At 33.3% G+C, this 17,728-nt stretch overlaps 1 protein-coding gene across 2 annotated transcripts in view; it reads right to left on the bottom strand.

The window, feature by feature from the left end:
- FAF1 (Fas associated factor 1) overlaps positions 1 to 17,728 on the bottom strand; it is a 500,737-nt gene that overhangs the window by 199,250 nt on the left and 283,759 nt on the right. For both annotated transcript variants that reach the window (XM_035018596.1, XM_035018597.1), the window contains exon 8: positions 2,492 to 2,578. In XM_035018596.1, coding sequence (XP_034874487.1) covers positions 2,492 to 2,578 — 87 coding nt within the window. The remainder of the gene's footprint in view (positions 1 to 2,491; positions 2,579 to 17,728) is intronic.

Genomic DNA, 17,728 nt, shown 5'->3' with positions numbered 1-17,728 from the left:
ATCTCCTTAGAAGACTACAGTTATAAGCCATTTTTGCCAAAACCTAAGTACTGGAGCTAGTGGATCTGCTATGGCACCAGTTAAAAGCAACGGGCCCTAAACATCTTTGTTGTATCAAATCATGCAGCTCAAGGCAACATCCTGCCAATGTGGCAACATTTGCTCTGGGGAGGTGTGGGCAGGCATCACTTCACAGGTTCTGGGACAAGGTGCAAATATGAATAATGAGGCAAAAAGAATCAAGTCTCTTAATAGAGATTCCCTCTTGTGTTAGCTGTGACTTAGATACAACACCAGGTAGTATTACAGTTTTGAATATGGTGAGTTTAAGTTGCTTTCCATATTCTCCTACAGGGAATGAAATTGCATTAGAACTCTTTGGTAAAAAGTTAAATGTTATAACAATCACTAAAACATGGGCCTCATAAAAGACTCTGTCGACTCAGTTTAATTTTTTAACACCTAAAATGTATAGGGCATGAGCCTACAGAAGAATTTATCACTGAATTCTTCACTAAATTTGCCTATCACTCTTGGAACTTGAATCTGTAACCAAAATGTAATAGGTGTCTTCAAGTATGGGGTCTCAGAGCAGTTGGCTTTTCAAACCCTGTGAAGTCCCACATTTCTGGACTATATCACCTATGTTCTTAAAATTATTTTTGCTTTAAACTTTGTATTATAGAAAATTTCAAATATATACAAAATTTGAGAAAACAGTGTAATAAACTGAATATACACATCATCCAGCTTCAACAATGATCAATATGTGGCTCACTTGGATTTACCTGTATCTCTACTCACACTCCCAACCCCACAAGTTATTTTGAAGCAAATCTCAAACACCATTTCATTTATATAACCCAGTCAATTCTTGCATGTAATACTTTTCTGAGTTAATGTTATATGTTAATATTAATTATAATAGTGACTCATTTATTGAGTGTCTACTGTGAGCTGGGTACAATACATATATTATCACTAATCCTCCTCATAACAATACCGCAAATTAGTGAGGTAACTGAAGCTCAGAGAATTTAAGTGACATGGTCAGATCTTAATTATTTTCTTCTATTAATGTTATTATTTCTTGTAACAGATTATTAGACAATGTTAAGAACATTTCTGTTTTCTCCATGTCTCTCCAGGTAAACAGAAAGCTATCATTTATGAACATTACTCTTATTTTTGTAAAAATAAATGTAGCACATTTTCTGTCAAACGCGTCAAATTTTATCCAATAGGGAAAAAAAAATCCAAAGTAAAAACAACAACCACATCCCTACCTGTTAGCCATGGATAACCAGTCAATAATTCTAATGATTTACTATATCAACATTAAGATCAGTTGCTTAGAAATAAATGACTATATGTAAACAAGTTTTTCCACTTAAAAAAAAAAAGTTCCTCTATTTTCTGCTTATTCTTAAAGTTCTAAAACCTACAAAGCATTTTCCAAAAGCATGGTGTTTAAATTGTGAAATAATTTAGACTCAGCATCTACATAAATTGTTTAAAAATGTTTCTATCTTCCACAAAATGTATGATGGTGGTATTGAGAGAGAAGGAATAATTATTATCCATATAGAAACACAGTATTTACCAGAAAATAAAAAAAGGTAATTTGCTTCCTAGCTATAATCATTTGGGTATTTATTATTAAAAGATGTTTACAAAGTCTCAATTTCTTTTTAGCCCTATTCATTACAAACATTGGACTTAACTTCAAAATTCTTGAAACATTCTCATTTTTTACCTTTTCTTCTTTTTCTTTCTTTCTTTCTTTTTTTTTTTTGAAAGGGTATCTGGTTAGAACAAGATTATGGGTAAAAGTGGCCAAAATGTAATTTCAGCTGGCCCCCTTAGATGATAAAATTTACTTTCTGAGAAAAGAATAATCACTGCAAACAGGGCAGAGACAGGAAAGGTTTCAAAATTTACAATAGGATAATTATTGTAAATAGATATAATAACAGGTAAAAATGACAGACTAAATCTTTTCCTCTAGCTTTTTATGGCAGTGAAAATTATGGGTATTTTAAGAATAAAGGGCCATTAATATTACTGTAAAAATTAACATTTTAAAAAAGTATCAACCTACTATGGGAAATGTAGTTTTGAAATTAAACATAATGATTAGGTTGATTTTGAGACAACTGTAATTTAGGAAAAAAATTGTGCTTGGGATATTTCATTAGGAACGTCTAAATATATTCTTTTCATTAAGGAAAAAATTATATCAAGCAGCATCAAATTCCTGATATTGATACTATAACATTACCAAAAGAATGTTGATATACTTGGTTTATGATATCTGTTCTGCAAGTGAACTCAAATTATCACAACTCCTTATTTTCACATTATTTGATTTATAAGGTTCTTTCAATGGAACATTCAAAGCATTTGATTCTGCTTATTATCACAACCAATTAGACTGAAAGTGGCAAAAGAGAGAAGAGAATAAAAAACTGATAACTCAACTGTCACTTACCGAGTCATCTGTGGCAGAAGTTGGCCAGCCCTCCCATAATTGATGGCGAACAGGGATACTAGTAAGGTCATACACATTTCTCTTTACCTATACAAAGAAAAAGACAGCACAATTAAAATAAGGTTTCCACATGACTTATGATCATTGCCACTTATGTGATATTCATTGTATTTCCTTTTCTGGATTTGAAACAAAAATTTGAAACTAGGAAAACAGAAGTCAGAAAAATTTTGTAAAAAATTCTAAATCAAATTTAAAAGCAGATTCTCAATGAAGACTAGGGGAAATAAAGGTTCAATAAACATCTCCCTCTGCCGATTGTTTTTATATTCCCGGATGACTTCAAGTTTCTTTTCAGTCAGGAAACTTCAGGTACACAGTTCATCTATGATGGACTATAATTATAAATGTTATTAATGTATTAAATCTTTAAATGACTCATGATGTGCAATAAACAAAAGATATACTTCAAGTTTCTATGTAGTTTTTGGTTGTTGTGTTTTATTTTTTGGACAGGGCAGGAGGAAAAGCCTGAAGGTATCTTTATTGTTTGGTGGAAGTTTCAAAGATATAAAAACTTAATAAAGCAGCACAGATTATTTCTTTGATATCACCCCAAATTAAAAACTATTTCAACAGAATATTTATTAACTGAAAGTCATCTGTTAACATATTATTTAGGCTTCTCCTGAAAATAGGGTAATGATACTTTTAAATACTGTTAAAGATGAAAAACTACTTTTCTCAACATGCAACATTGTACCTTTCATTTTAAAAGGACAGGAGGTAAGTAATTTCTCCAAATAAAGTGTTGGAAGGTTAAACTCTATGTTACCCAGTAATTAAGAGGTATGGTTTCTGTCTTTAGCTTTACTTCTAAATAGGACACAGAAATTCTATTTCATTCTGAATGTACAAATTTAAAAAAATAACAAGTCCTAAGAATGGAGAGATCACCCATCTTAACTAACTCTTCAAGTTAGTTACAGGAATACCTGACTGTAACAAGTAAAGCTAGTACTGAAATGTTGCACATAATCTGTTCTATGACGCCACTTCGATATGGAAAACAAGCAGTATTCATTCATGTTTTAAAAAAAATGCAGAAGCCTAAAGTATCACATTATCCAATTACAGCATCTTGTATCACATTACTGTTTATTATACATAAACACATCTAAGTTATCCTTCCAGTGAAATAGAGATATATGCTCACTGGGGAAAAGAAAAACAAAACAAAACTCAGAACTCAATCTATTTTTATCTCTAATGTACACCTGTGAAAAAAGACTAAGTGAGAACTGAGGAGCTTGGGGGCATGGCTTGATCCCCACTCAATTCAAACAAACAGCTTTTCTTCAGAGGTTCTTAGCAATGGTCAGTCTACCATGCAGTATTTTGTTTATGGCCAGCTGCATGAAGTTTGGAAATTTTCATTAGTTATTATCAACACAACAATTTAACCAAATGCAACTGGGCAAACTTCTGACCACTTCCACTAGCCAAGACTATTCTGTCATGCTTAAACATTAGTGCTCTTAAGGAACAGGGTGTTTCATAAACCCAAAGCATTATATTAATAAAAGAAAGGGAAAGGACAGAAAAGGCATTATGAGGAGACTTTAGGCCTCAACACAAAAAATTCCTTTCTTAAAGTTATTTTTGAATTATGTTGTCTAGATACACCAAGTTTCCTCAGCTATTGGGGGGGGGGGGGGAGAGAAAGACAAGACAAATATTTACATCTGTTGGAAAGGTAGCAAGCCTACCCCAGCATTGAAGAGTATACACAAATACTATGGGTTGAGTATATAAACAAATAACTCTGGAGTGGGATTCTTTAAATTCCACCTTAATTCCAAAACACAACAATATGGTATTATGAAATAAACAGTATTTTTCTTCTTCCATTAACTCATCTGTAACTGCACTGAATTGAATAACATTCCTTTGCTATTCTAAGCCTGAAAAGCATGTTCTGGCTATAGTGTTATGTTGGTATAAAGCACAACGCCAGACTGATGTGCTGAACAAAAGTGATCAAAGTTAGAGTAATGTTAGCCATTGCACAAGTATTTGGCTTCATTGTTCTTCCCAGAATGACATCTGTTAAGCAACTTGTCATAGAATAAACTGGTTAATGCGGACAGAACTTGGCTGAGACAGTACAACGTAAAGCATATTAGGGAAAGCATATTAGGCTAATGTTTGATTGTTCCAATGAAAAACTAAATTGACAGAGTTTCTGAGATTAAGCAAAAAGAATCATGTGTTAAACCGCAATCACTAAACAACAATTTAAGTGAAAACAAACCAGTCTTTCAAAAATAATTTCCTATTTTATCAGTGTTGTAACCCTAGGCAGATTTTACCATTATATGAAAGAAAGATAAGTGATAACGAGAGCAAAACCACAAAATGAGTGATGGTTTTACTAATGGAGATATTCAAATTCCATTATCTTCATTGACGGTTTTACTTAATTAAAAATTTACGTCACAATTTTGCAGAGAAGGAAAAAATCCCAAATGTACACAAAAGTAAAAAATGATTCTTTTAAAAAATTAGTATTCTAGGAAACCTGAGTAACAAAATACAGCTGTGTATAAAATGATGTAGATGAATTTAAGGTCATCATGAATCATATGAAGAACAGAGTTCTCTAAGAAAGGGAAGAAGGATGGAGAAACAGAGGAAGGACAGTGAGAGGCTGGGGGGAGAAAGGTAGGACTAAAGGGAAGAGGGAAAGGGGACAGGGAGGAAGAGAGAGAAACTGAGAGACTGATTGATTTGAGAGATTTGACAGCACTTGAGAGAGGCAGAAAGAACACACACACAGGCTGGGATGTTGTAGCTGGCATGCCCAGCTGCCATTATTGTGCTACTTCTGATGGAGTTTCATCTTTAGAGATTTGTGTTAAATTCCAGTTAAGGACAAGTGGCACTTCACAGGGTAACATTTCCTAAGGGCCTTTTTGTCTTACACATTTTCTTTGATCAGCATTGGCTCAGTAACATGCTGAACCTTCATAATCTTTTCAATTTTGGTTATGCATTAAGCTCTAAATCTATGAGATTTCAGGCTGCTAAACTATGCAAATGTTTCAATTAGTTCTGAAGAAATTTAATAAATGCTTTGATTACCAGCTGAACATTAAAGTTATGTTGCAAAGTATACTGTATATGGATCAAGTATTCTACATTGACAACAGACTTTTCAGAGTTTGTTTTCTAGATTTTCTAAAAGGATAGTTTCATTTCTTCCCCTTGCCTCAGATAATTGTTTGTGACTAAGAAAAAATTAGATTAACTTGAAATAGTACAGAATTAATACAGTACTGATTTGCTTTTCATAATAAACATCTATTTATTATACTATAATTAATATATAAAGCTAAGCAATGCTCTTAACTTCAAACTTCATATTTCCTCATGTGCATTTTCAGTGATAAATACAGCACTGGGGAAAAGATCATTTTTATTTTGACCTGCTCAATATAAAATTATATTAAGATCTTCATCTCCCACAAAGTTTTCTTCTGAGTTCCATAAATTTTCAAATTATTTTATTTTTTAGTTAAATTTTATCAGAATTTCTTAGAAAAAAATTCTTATGAAGTTACTCTGCTAAAGGCTAAATTTTGAGGCTCAGATTAGCCTCGAATGAGTTGTTTGTAGCTATTCAAACTGAAATATAAAAAACTTAGTTAAAACTTGTCAGCCTTAATAAAATCATTCCTTGTGTGCTAAATGTTGATCAAACTACTGAAAAACATTTCAGGGAATTTTAAATGTCATTTAAAGAGAAAGCAGATTCTGATAGTAGAAAAGGCACAAGGTTTGAGGTATTATGGCATAATGAGAGGAGAGAACTAGATTTCTAGTCCTAATTTTGCCCAGCTATTATTGTGGGCAAGTTGGTGAAATCTCTCTGAGACTTAGTTTACTCAATATTAGAAGAGAATAAAACAAATCACTTCTGATTTTCAAAATTCTAAAATTTTATGACAATATTGGAGTTAATCCTAGGAAAAGGAAAAGAAGAGCATTCTATATGTAAGAGAAGGAACTAATGTGGGAAAGTTTAAAATGAACATGGAAGAAAAATAGTAAAGAGTTAATACAATCATCCAAAAGGAAAACTGCAATTAATTTCATGTAAGAATAACATATTTATAATAAGCATTTAGGTGAATTTTTTTCTTAGATGAGAAAAGTCTTAGCTTTTGTTTTTTATTACACTAAAAAGTCTACACTTTTTAAAAGGCTAAATAACTGTTTCCTCTTATGAAATCTCATTTAAAAGTAAAGCCAGTCATGTTGGTTTCCCAAATAACTATTCCATCAACCAAATGTTATCCGTGAGGCTATGGTTTTGCCAGAATACTACTAGCTAAGTGATACAGTTGTAAAGTTCCATTAATTTATGTCAACATCTTTAAAATTTTGAAATCTGGCTCAGGATTCTTCACATATCAAACATTTTAATATAGCAAAAAAAGAAACAAAATACTTAATTTCCATGGGATTAGAACAGCTATAAATTTATGAGTATTCTAGTTCCTAATTTCTCTGTATTAAGAATACTATGGCAAATTACAACCCTTACCAAAAAGCACCCTGAAACGGACATCTATCTCATTCTCTTATCAATCAGAAGAAAAAGGCCTTTGGTCCTATTAGAACCTGAACTTACCCAAATTTTAATTATATCAAACTTTGAACTCTAAGTACTTCATTCACACTATCAAATGATGCTCTGGTTAGGAGTTTGCTAAATAGTAACTGCACTGAACAAGTAAGTATTTGTGTGTGGGTGTTTAAATCAAAATAAGGCATACAGACTAGGCTTCCTTCCAGTTTCCTAGCAATCTTTGGTGCTGTGAAAGGCTTATAGTTAAGAAACCAATCATTCCTGATCCAGACTGGGTTTTGAACACATACTTTATATCTAAGGACTTTTCTTTTTCTTCTTTTTTAACACATTATATACTCACTGCAGTTGCAGATGGATTTGTTTTACTAAGATGCAAGTTAAAACCCTCCTAAAAATCCTTCCTGAACAAAAACACTTGAAACCGGATGGTGCAAGGGGAATGAGAAGGTGGCATCAGTAATCAAATGTTAATTAGCAAGCTTTTTTTCCCCTTCCCTCAGGGCTGGCCTGTGTTGGAGAATTCAAATCAGAAATCAATGCTCCAAGTGTTTAACTATTACTTCTTCTCATTAACCATTTAAAAGACTCAGCAATTCTCTCCTCATAAAAACAGTAACTCGAGACATTTCTTTTTCTCAAATACCATCTTTCCAGAAAACAATGAAGATGTTGTTTGAAGAAAACTATAAAACTGAAGTTGCTTTCAATCAGGCTTTGAACTGACTGTATTCTGCTCTTTAAAACATCTTTTGGCTCTAACTGAATTCTTCATTCCAACAACTGTAACTAAGTTTTGCTTTGTATACCATACTTAAAAAACTTATTCTACCTCTTACTTGTCAGTAAAGAAGTTTGACAATTGGCATTACTGCGAATGATGACAATAAAGCTAATCAAATATGGAAATACATTTGAATGCATATACTTGGAAATGGATTTTATCCATCCTAAAAAACTACCATGGATAAGATTCAACACTTTCATTAGAAACATGGTTATATTCATAATTGCCTATCCTAAAAGGTTGGTGTGGGTGAAAATGATATAAAATAGATAGATCATATTTAAAGTGACTGAACTAATGATCACAAATTAAAATAAATTCATATCTTTAGCTAAAGGTTAAGCCTGGATTTTAAAAGAGAATTCCTACAGTGCTAAGAAAATGTTTATAGATGAGCAAGGCTGAGTATATTTCACAAATAGTAAAGATGCTAAATTTTAAGAGCTTTCTGGGAAAAAAAAGGTCTCGAGAAACTATGAAGTTGCAGAAGTTGAAACCATAAACAACAACAATAAATAGAACAATTATTTTTCTACAACAGTGGTTCTCAAAGTGTGGTACCTGGAGAAAAGTACTACCATCACCTGAAAACTAGAAATGAAAATTTGGAGGACCCATCCCAGACCTAGTGTGTTGGAAACTCTGGGGACTAGCTATCTGTATTTTAACAAGCCCTCTAAGTAATTCTTACTAAGCCAAAGTTTAAGAAGCACTGTTTTGAGGATGTGTGAATCATGGGCTTTCCCAGATAACCATGCCTCTCTAGAATATTCATTCTAAAGTTCTTTGAATTTGTGCCTAATGTAGACAATCCTTTCTGAGAATAAATATGATTAATAATGATTTGTTACAGAAATTTTAGACATGCTATAATTTTATTTGAATGATAAAGTGATCACTGTTAGTTTAAGAAATTAATGAGACACCCCACTACCTCTTTACTACAGACTTTATAGCACTGAAATAATTGAGAAATAATAATCTTCATCATTGAAAATCTGTGTTATTCTTCTGTTTTTCTGCCTTAAGCTTAAGTGTGATTGCTTTCTGGTAATATATATTTGGACAACACAGTAAAATTGCAAATCTACAATAAGTGATATATCGGTCATGATAAATAAATAATAAATAAATAAGTAAATGTGGAAAACACCTCTATACATCAGCTGAATTGAAGAAATGTTCCTAAACATCAGAGAACCATGTTTGAAGCAAATGAAAAGCTAAACAGTTTTGTTTTTTGTCACTCTCTTAGGCTAGAGAAACAAGACCCAAAGGAAAAATAGCAAGAGGTTAACCTCATATCAGTCAGTCGAGACCTTATCCTAGAGGGCAATATCTCCTCTCTATTCTTTATGGAAACACTAAGAGCGCAAAGTTTTTCAAACTATTTAATGGTCTAATAGATATGTTTTTTAATGCCTGCAATGAATATATCAGTCACTCAAAAAATGCTCTTAAAATTTCCCCTTTTAAAATAAAGTAAATCAATCAATTTATAATTCCTTCCACAATTAAGTCAAAAGTCAATCCTAGAAATAATTGCACAATGATAAGAACATTTTTAGGAGTTTTACTTTAACTTAACCATTTCATAAAGTGCAATTTTATGTATTACTTCAAAGATTGATTATATAAATCCAGAAATACCTGTATGTAAGAAATGTTTTGATTTTTAAGTCTGAATTTTAGCAGACAATTTAATATAATGTCAGAAGTAGTATATAAGTTAATCTTAAGGATATAATCGTACGTGTAAAACCCAATATTTAACTATAAGGACATTCATTGCACCTTGTATATCATCAGACATATACAAAATTGGCACAATTCTTAATATCCAATAATAGGATAAATAAATAAATAAACAAATTATCATGCATCCATTAAAATGATGATGTAGAACCAGGGTCAGCAAAGTACAGCCTCGAGGCCAAATTCAGTCTGCTGTGTTTGTAAATGAAGTTGTGTTGGAACACTACCACTTCCACTTGTTTATATAATAACGTCTGTGGCTGCTTCTGAATTTTTATGATGGCAGAGTTGAGCAGATGCAACAGAGGCTATATGGCCTGCAAAGCCTAAAATATTTATTATTTAGTCCTTTACAGAAAAAGTTTGCTGACCTTGATATAGAAGAATATTTACTAACATTAAAAGTTGTTACATATTAAAGAAAAACCAGGTTACAAAATTATGTACATTTCTGCTTGTTATTAAGTTACATACGTATATACACATATATATGTGTATATTATATATATTACATATGTGTATGTGTATTATGTGTATGCACAGAAAAAAAATACACAAGATAAAATTTGTTCCCTCTGTATCATGGAATTATGACTCATTTTTATTTTCTATCTTTTCTAAGTTTCTATTACTTCTGTAATAAGAATTTTGTTTTGCTTTATTTTTATTCAAGGTAAAGACATGCCCTTCGAGTCAGAACAACCTTGTTTTCATTTTCAGCTGTGCTACTAATTATAAATAACCCTGAACAAAGTAAAGGGGAAGGAAAGAGAAGCAACCGAACATTTACTGAGTATCTTTTACAAACCAGGAACTAGGTTTTATGTTAACATATCATCTTCACAACAACCTTTTACATATATTATTGTCTTCATTTAACAAATGAGAAATTGAGGCTCAGAGACAATAAAATAATTTACCTATGGTGACTACTTAATTAAATTAGGATTTAATTTAGTTCTCGGAGATTCTAAAGTCTAGATTCTTTCTGGACTATGACATAATCTTCTCTTAGCCTGAATTTCCTCTTCTGTAAAATAAAGGGTTGTAATAAATCTTCAAATTTCTTTAATATCTTTAAAATTCTTTCCCACCTGACACTTTTATAAATGCAATGTGTAAGAATTTTCTATGAGACCATTTATACTTACTCTAAATGGTGGGCATTAAGTGGTAACAAGTAAGAGTAACCAACTACAAATAAAAAGCTCTGTCATGAGACCCAGAGAGCCTTTTCACACCTGTTGTGCTGCAACAGGCAATGAAGAGCAAGTTACAGGCTGCAGATTTTGTACTTTTAAGCACTATAGAGGAAGGACAACTGCCAGATCAAATAGCAACTTGTTATTGTTTCAACAGTTGAATGTGGCCTTCACAGTATGAGGGCAGTTCCTGGTGTCACACACAGCTGGGAAAGAAATAGCAAGATAAAAAATTTTCAAGGAAAATAAATCAAGGCAAAAGAACAGTTAATAGTAAATAAACTATAAAGTGAGAGGTAGCAAAGGCTCTTTCTCTTATAAGCTTTTGCCCAAAGCCTTCTGAGTTACCACCCCATGCTAATGTAAGAGTTCTGCCTAGAATAAAAGAACTTGAAGACATTCACACTATAGGTCTGCTTCTTCTACTTTGCCAATTTACAGTAAATTATGCCCTACCTTATTATTCTAGTTTTCCTTCTTTCAATAGTTGGGCCCTCTTGCCAACCCCTCTTTTGATGTGGACAATGCTTTTGATTTGCACAAGTGAAATTCTGGTCAAGAATTTGTTTTTACTTACAATCTCTACGGGTTCTAATGTAAAATTGTGGGGCAATGACGTTAATCTACTCTACCAATTTGTTTTATCATAGAATTGCATTTTCTTTTAAATTTTACACACACACACACACACACACACAGAAATTAAACTACTTGTCCAAATGTCATTCAGTTAGTCTAAGTCAGGATGATAATGCAGATTTTAAGTTCTTAATCCATTTCTTCTTTCCTCTCAAAAAAAATTTTTTTAAAGAAAAGACCATTGCTTCTAGAGGAAACTTCAAATTTTTTAAAATGCTGCCAATCCTACTGTTTTGGGCAAAGACCCATCTTTATATTTTGATAAAGACTGTGTATCCTTTACCCATTCTGGTAGCACCACACTGATGCTTAGACATGATGTTTATGTTTGCTTTGCTGCTTTCTGTTGCCCATCCAGGCCTTTGCCTTTCTCTGAGATGCTGAAAAAAGTGGTGGGAACCATCAGCAATGGAAGCTCAGTCTATAATCAGGTCTCTTATAATTTTATCTTTTCTTGTTAACAAAAAAATGCAAAAAACAAAGACAACAAAGGGACTTAGTGTTGGGGTCTGCCATGAATACTAAAGTGGCCTGGGGGTGTGGCTCATCAAGTGAAAATAAACCATTCAAGTCATCCACATCAAGGAGAAAGTTTGGGAACACTAGGCCAGTGTTTGCATTTGGGGCCCTGGAGTCAGGAGAGTTACATTTCCCTTCACTCTGCTTAACCAAGGCATCAGAGACAACCTATTTAACCTCTCCTTTCGGAAATACTAAGTAATCTCCAAACAGCAGCACTGAATGATATTTAGAAGTGCGTCCAGTTAGGTTTTCTGATTCTAACTTGCTACTTTCCAAGATCAGTTTTCAGTATTACTCTCTCCAAGAGATATGTGGGTGGGAGGGCAGGGAGGATATCTTAAGGAAAGTAGCAGCCTTGACTAAGAGCAAAATTGTAATAAGAGGATGGGCAACATAATCACATACTTTGTTAATTTTAGGTGAATGAGGTAGAGTAGGAAACTTGTTCCAAATGACAATTTAATTAAAACTTATCAAAGTGAATTGACACTATGAATTAAAGTCTAATACTACACACCAAACCCTAACTAAGGACTAACGCTGCCAATGTGCAGAAGCTCCACACAACTGGGTTTTAATTAAGGCAGTTACAATCCCAACCCAAGGATTTCACTGTTAGGGCTGGCTCTGAAATGTAAATATAGCTATTTTATAAAGAAAATAACAGGAATACCCTAGCCAATGTATTTTGATCTTAATGTATTAAGATCAGAAAATGTGTTTTTTTTTAAAATCATGATTCATTAAATAAGCAGGCATTCTAAATAAATTGTCTGAAGTCTCCCATTAAAAAAAATTACTCCTATTTATTCATTAACAAAGCTATTCCTTAGCTCATCCCTGCCATAACCTACTCTATTCAAAACCATATGGGAAAGGACATTAAAAAACCGCCACAAATGATGGACTTCTGGTATTAGTGCTACACACTGCATACCCCTATTCATTATTCTACCTCCCTTGTTTAATCTATCATTAAGATTCAGTGACCCTACACTAAATTTAAAGCAGATCCTTCCTTCCTCTCATGCCTAAATTCACATACTTTTCTAGTTGGGGATGCCCTCAAGTATTAACAACTCTACGGGGTTTCTCTAATCTCAGCTCTGAACTATGTCATGCTATAGAACCAAGAAATTGCTGTTTTACATCTCTAACTATGGAGGCTTCCATATAAAAGGACCATATAATTTACTTAATAAGATAAAGGGGGAAAAATCACCATTTAATAAGTATTTTTTTCATTGTATATGAGGTGCATGGAGACACTGTCATATGCTATGTTGTCTTACAAGTTAATAATACCTAGAGGTATTACTTCAACTGTATTCATCACAGAACTCAAGAGTTTTAAATAATAGTGAAAATGTCAGGTGTTGACTATCTTAATAAATGGAAAAACAAAGGAAAAAAAGAACATGCTGTTTTAAATATATAGTTGATAAAACAATGATTTTGGGGAAAAGATTTCAAGAAATTAGCAAGGTAGTATTTCTAGAAAATACTAAACTTCATTTTCAAATTATAAACAAAAGAATCTAATGTACAATGTGGCAAAATAAAGGGTAAGGAGTTGTGTGTATGATGGTCTACCAGTGCTAACAGAATTTTCTATGAAGATAGAAATGTTCTTTATCTGTGCTGTCCAATAGGGTGGCCACTAGTCCCATGTGACCACTAAGCATTTAGAACACAGCTGTAGTTGATTAAGGAACGTAATTTTTAACTTTATTTAATTATAATAAATTTAAATTTAAATTGCCACATGTGAATAGTACCTACCCTACTGAACAGTATATTAAGATTACTTAAGTAGAGAACACTGTGAACAACATAAAAACATACTACTGATAAAACTATATACTTACATACTTTATCTCATTCTTATTTCTTTATAGTCCTTGAGACATAAAGATAGAAATATTGTGCTAAATTAATTTTTCACACATATACTTTTATTGTTTTTAACAATGTTAAAGTAGCCTAATAAGTACCAATAGGAACTAACTGCTTTAGTATTCTGAAATTGAAGGAATAGTAACAGAATACACATAAATAATACTGTACTTGGAAAAAAGCAATATGGGCTATATTATAATCCTTAAACATCCAAGATAGTCAAATATTCTTTAGGAAAAAATATAAGCTTGATTTACATAGCTGCCACATTATGTAGGTCTAATTATTCATCAATTCCTTCCTTTCTTCCTTCCTTCCCTCACTCACAAAATGGTTACCTGGGAATAATTACAATGATTTAGATGTTACTACAACAAATGATGTTAACTGCACATCTGGCAGTTTTTCATTTAAGAGAGTGGTGATTCAAAATTAATGCCTTCTTTTTGGGCCAAGGTTCCTAAAGCATTCATAGGAGCAGAGCTGGAAATAGACAGATATAATAGATGCTATAACCACTACCAGTCTCATACTCAGTTCCATATTGATTCAATAAGTTATTACTGAGCATCTATCACTTCAGTGATTACAATAAAGCAAAGAAAGTGCTGGGTGAATAAAATGCAGACCTCTGTACTCCCTTGAGGAAGTGCATCTGGTTATAAGAAAATATGTGAGAAAGGCTATAATATACTTGTTATAGGATTTTTTTTAAAGGTAAATAAAATGAATGAATGAATGAATGAATGAATGAATGAAAAAAAAATGCAGATGGGACCAGAGAGTTAAGAATGAAATATAAAACATTTCTCCTCCTTTAAAAAAGCAGATCATCTTTTTATTAATGCTAAAAATAAGGGTGACTTAAAAAATACTTTTAAAGAAAGCACATAATATACTGCTAACAAAGTACTAGGAGAATTTCTCACTGGATTTTATAAACAATAGATAAACCTGTTTAGGTTTAACAAATACATTCATTGACTGCTAATAATTCATGAGCATTCATAGCTGTCCAGCCAGTCAAAAAATATCTACTGAGTGTCTACAATGAGGAAGCTACTATTTTGTAGTAGTGACTAAGAGACAAAGTCTCTGCCTTCATGGAGTTTAAATCATTCTATAGTATGTATATGGCAGGTGGGGGGGCAGTAAGGAAGGAGACAGAAAAGAAATAAGTAAAAATATAAACAAGATAATTTCAGATTAGTTAAGTTCTATGAAGGGTGATATTAGACTCCCACAGTCATTCTCTACTTTAGATGAGTTGAATCCTGAATGAGAAGGTACTTATCCCAGAAAGAATGTTCCAGGCATTGAAATATGAAATGCAAAGGTACTGTCAGGTGCTTTAGATACACGTATATACTCTCTAATTTTTACTATCAAGTTCAACGCAGCTTTTATTCTTTTTTTTTTAACAGAAAAAGCAACTGAGGATTCAAACTCTCCAAATAAGTAGCATAAACAGGATTCAAAAGGAAATGTATGGGACTCTGAGGCACTTTATCTTTTTCACCGTACCATGATACTTCCCCCAAAACTAAAACTAGAAAAGTCCGTTCTTTTTCATTAGATTATTACTGCCCCCCCCCCTTTACATCCCTTACCAAAGAAATATTACCCACACAGTTCACTTACTTGGCTAACTCTTCCTTCACAGGTTGGGTCATGCATTAGTTCAACTAGACTAAATAATCATAAATCCCAAATTACTGTCAGGTACAAATTAATAAAGTTTATTATACTAATAGCTAAACTCAAAGGGATATTTCAGAGATTCTGATCAAAGATACCCTGTCTTCAAACACAGCTGGGTGTTGTTTGTACATTTTTGCTCAAGTGAATAGATATTGTCATGCATTCCAAAATAAAAGGCAAGTGCATTTGATCATATTTTATTTTTTGTCATGTTTCACTGCATTATGCCAGTACTTAATAAATTTGAGGATATCTATTCTTGAAAATTGTGGCAGCCTGGCAATCACATCCAATGAAAGCCAGTTATTTCAGAGCATCATTCTCTGACACCCCAACACTACCACACCTTCTAAATTGAAAAAGATGATGGGAATAGCTGTTGCTAAAGCACAGCTAGACCCTTACCACCTTGTGCATTTAAAAGTAAATCTAGGGCGCCTGGGTGGCTCAGTTGGTTAAGTGACTGCCTTCGGCTCGGGTCATGATCCTGGAGTCCCGGAATCGAGTCCCGCATCAGGCTACCTGCTCAGCAGGGAGTCTGCTTCTCCCTCTCCCGCTCCCCCCTCTTGTGCTCTTTCTCTCTCTCACTCTCTCTCTCAAATAAATAAATAAAATCTTTAAAAAAATAAATAAATAAATAAAAGTAAATCGTAAACTTTCTATACCTGTATATATATGTTCATGGTTCTTTCATTCATCCATTCAACAAAGATTTCTTAAGCACTTCCAAAGTCCTAGTCTCTGAAAGTCACAACAGCAGCTTTCTCAAATCCAGGTGTCCAGAGCAGCCAGACAGGAATATAAATGAGTGAAATGTGACAGGCAAATGGCATTTAGATTTAGTTTTGAGGAAGCAATACTGGGGTGCTGGGGACTATGGCAAACAGGAGAGCATACTTCATCCAATGAGGTGGCTGCTACTCCAGAACAGCTGATTGCTGCTATGAAAAATCTGGGGTTCGATGTTGCCAGAATTTTCTCATTCTTTGAGAGAAGCCAGAAGCCAGGAATCCTGGTTTGTTTTGTTTGTTAAATGTGAAGCCTCCCAGCTTTTAAATGTTGGCAACCAGTTCAAATTTAAAACACTCTCGGACCAAAACTGATAGCCAAACTTGCAGTTGGCCAGTTTACAACCTCTGCAGGACAGATACAAAGGTAGAAAAAGACACAATATTCTTGCCTTCAAGGAAGTCACAGCCCTGTGATGGTTACACCCAGAAACAAATATTCATGGTTCAATGTGATGATTAGTATGATAAAGATATCAACAAAGTATTAGGAGCACACAGAGAAGAGACCATTATAAACAACTGCAGCTACCATTTATTGAGTGCCAAGGCACTGGTCTACACACTTTGCATATGTTACTACAGTTCATTTTCACATCAATCCTGTGGGTACAGAAAGGGCTTTATTATGTGCTAGAGCTGGATTTGAACCCTATTCTTTCCAACTTCAAAAATCTGTGGGTTTTTTCCTACCATATCACACTACTCATTGCTCCAAATAAAAGTCTTAGTTTCTGAAGATCAGTCATACAGAATATTTGAAAAATAAAACTAATACTTTTGCACCCAACTCATTTCATAAAATAGAGAAAATTTTAGATAGTCTTTTCAATTTAATAATTGCCCTGGCAACTACCTATACAGCACATATTCAAGATGTGAGCTTTAGACATTAACAGTTGAGCTGTAGTACATTTTTGTATCATGAAGTTTTTTTTTAAATGCTGAGATCCTAGTGGGTTAAAGAACTGCATTTACTCAATATGCAATAAATTTATTAATCTGATTAATTTAGCATTCAAATAGCACTTACTATGGCCAAGCACTATTCTAAGCACTTTTACAGATATTAACAATTTTCATAAATTTTCTTTTTTTAAAAACGACTTTAGGGGCATCTGTGCGGCTCAGCTGGTGAAGCGTCCAACTCTTAGTTTCAGCTTAGTCCAAGATCTTGCGGTTGGGGGATTGAACCCTGCGTCAGGGTCCGTGCTCAGTGTGGAGTCTGCTTCAGATTCTTTCTCCCTGCCCCTCCCCCTCTGCTCCTCCTGCTCTCCCACTTTCTAATAA

Source organism: Mirounga leonina, unplaced genomic scaffold (assembly GCF_011800145.1).
Source record: "Mirounga leonina isolate KUSES-001 unplaced genomic scaffold, KU_Mleo_1.0 Mir_173, whole genome shotgun sequence".
Lineage (NCBI taxonomy): Eukaryota > Metazoa > Chordata > Mammalia > Carnivora > Phocidae > Mirounga > Mirounga leonina.
Note: the sequence above shows the minus strand (reverse complement) of the source record. Positions and strands in the feature narration are given on the sequence as shown.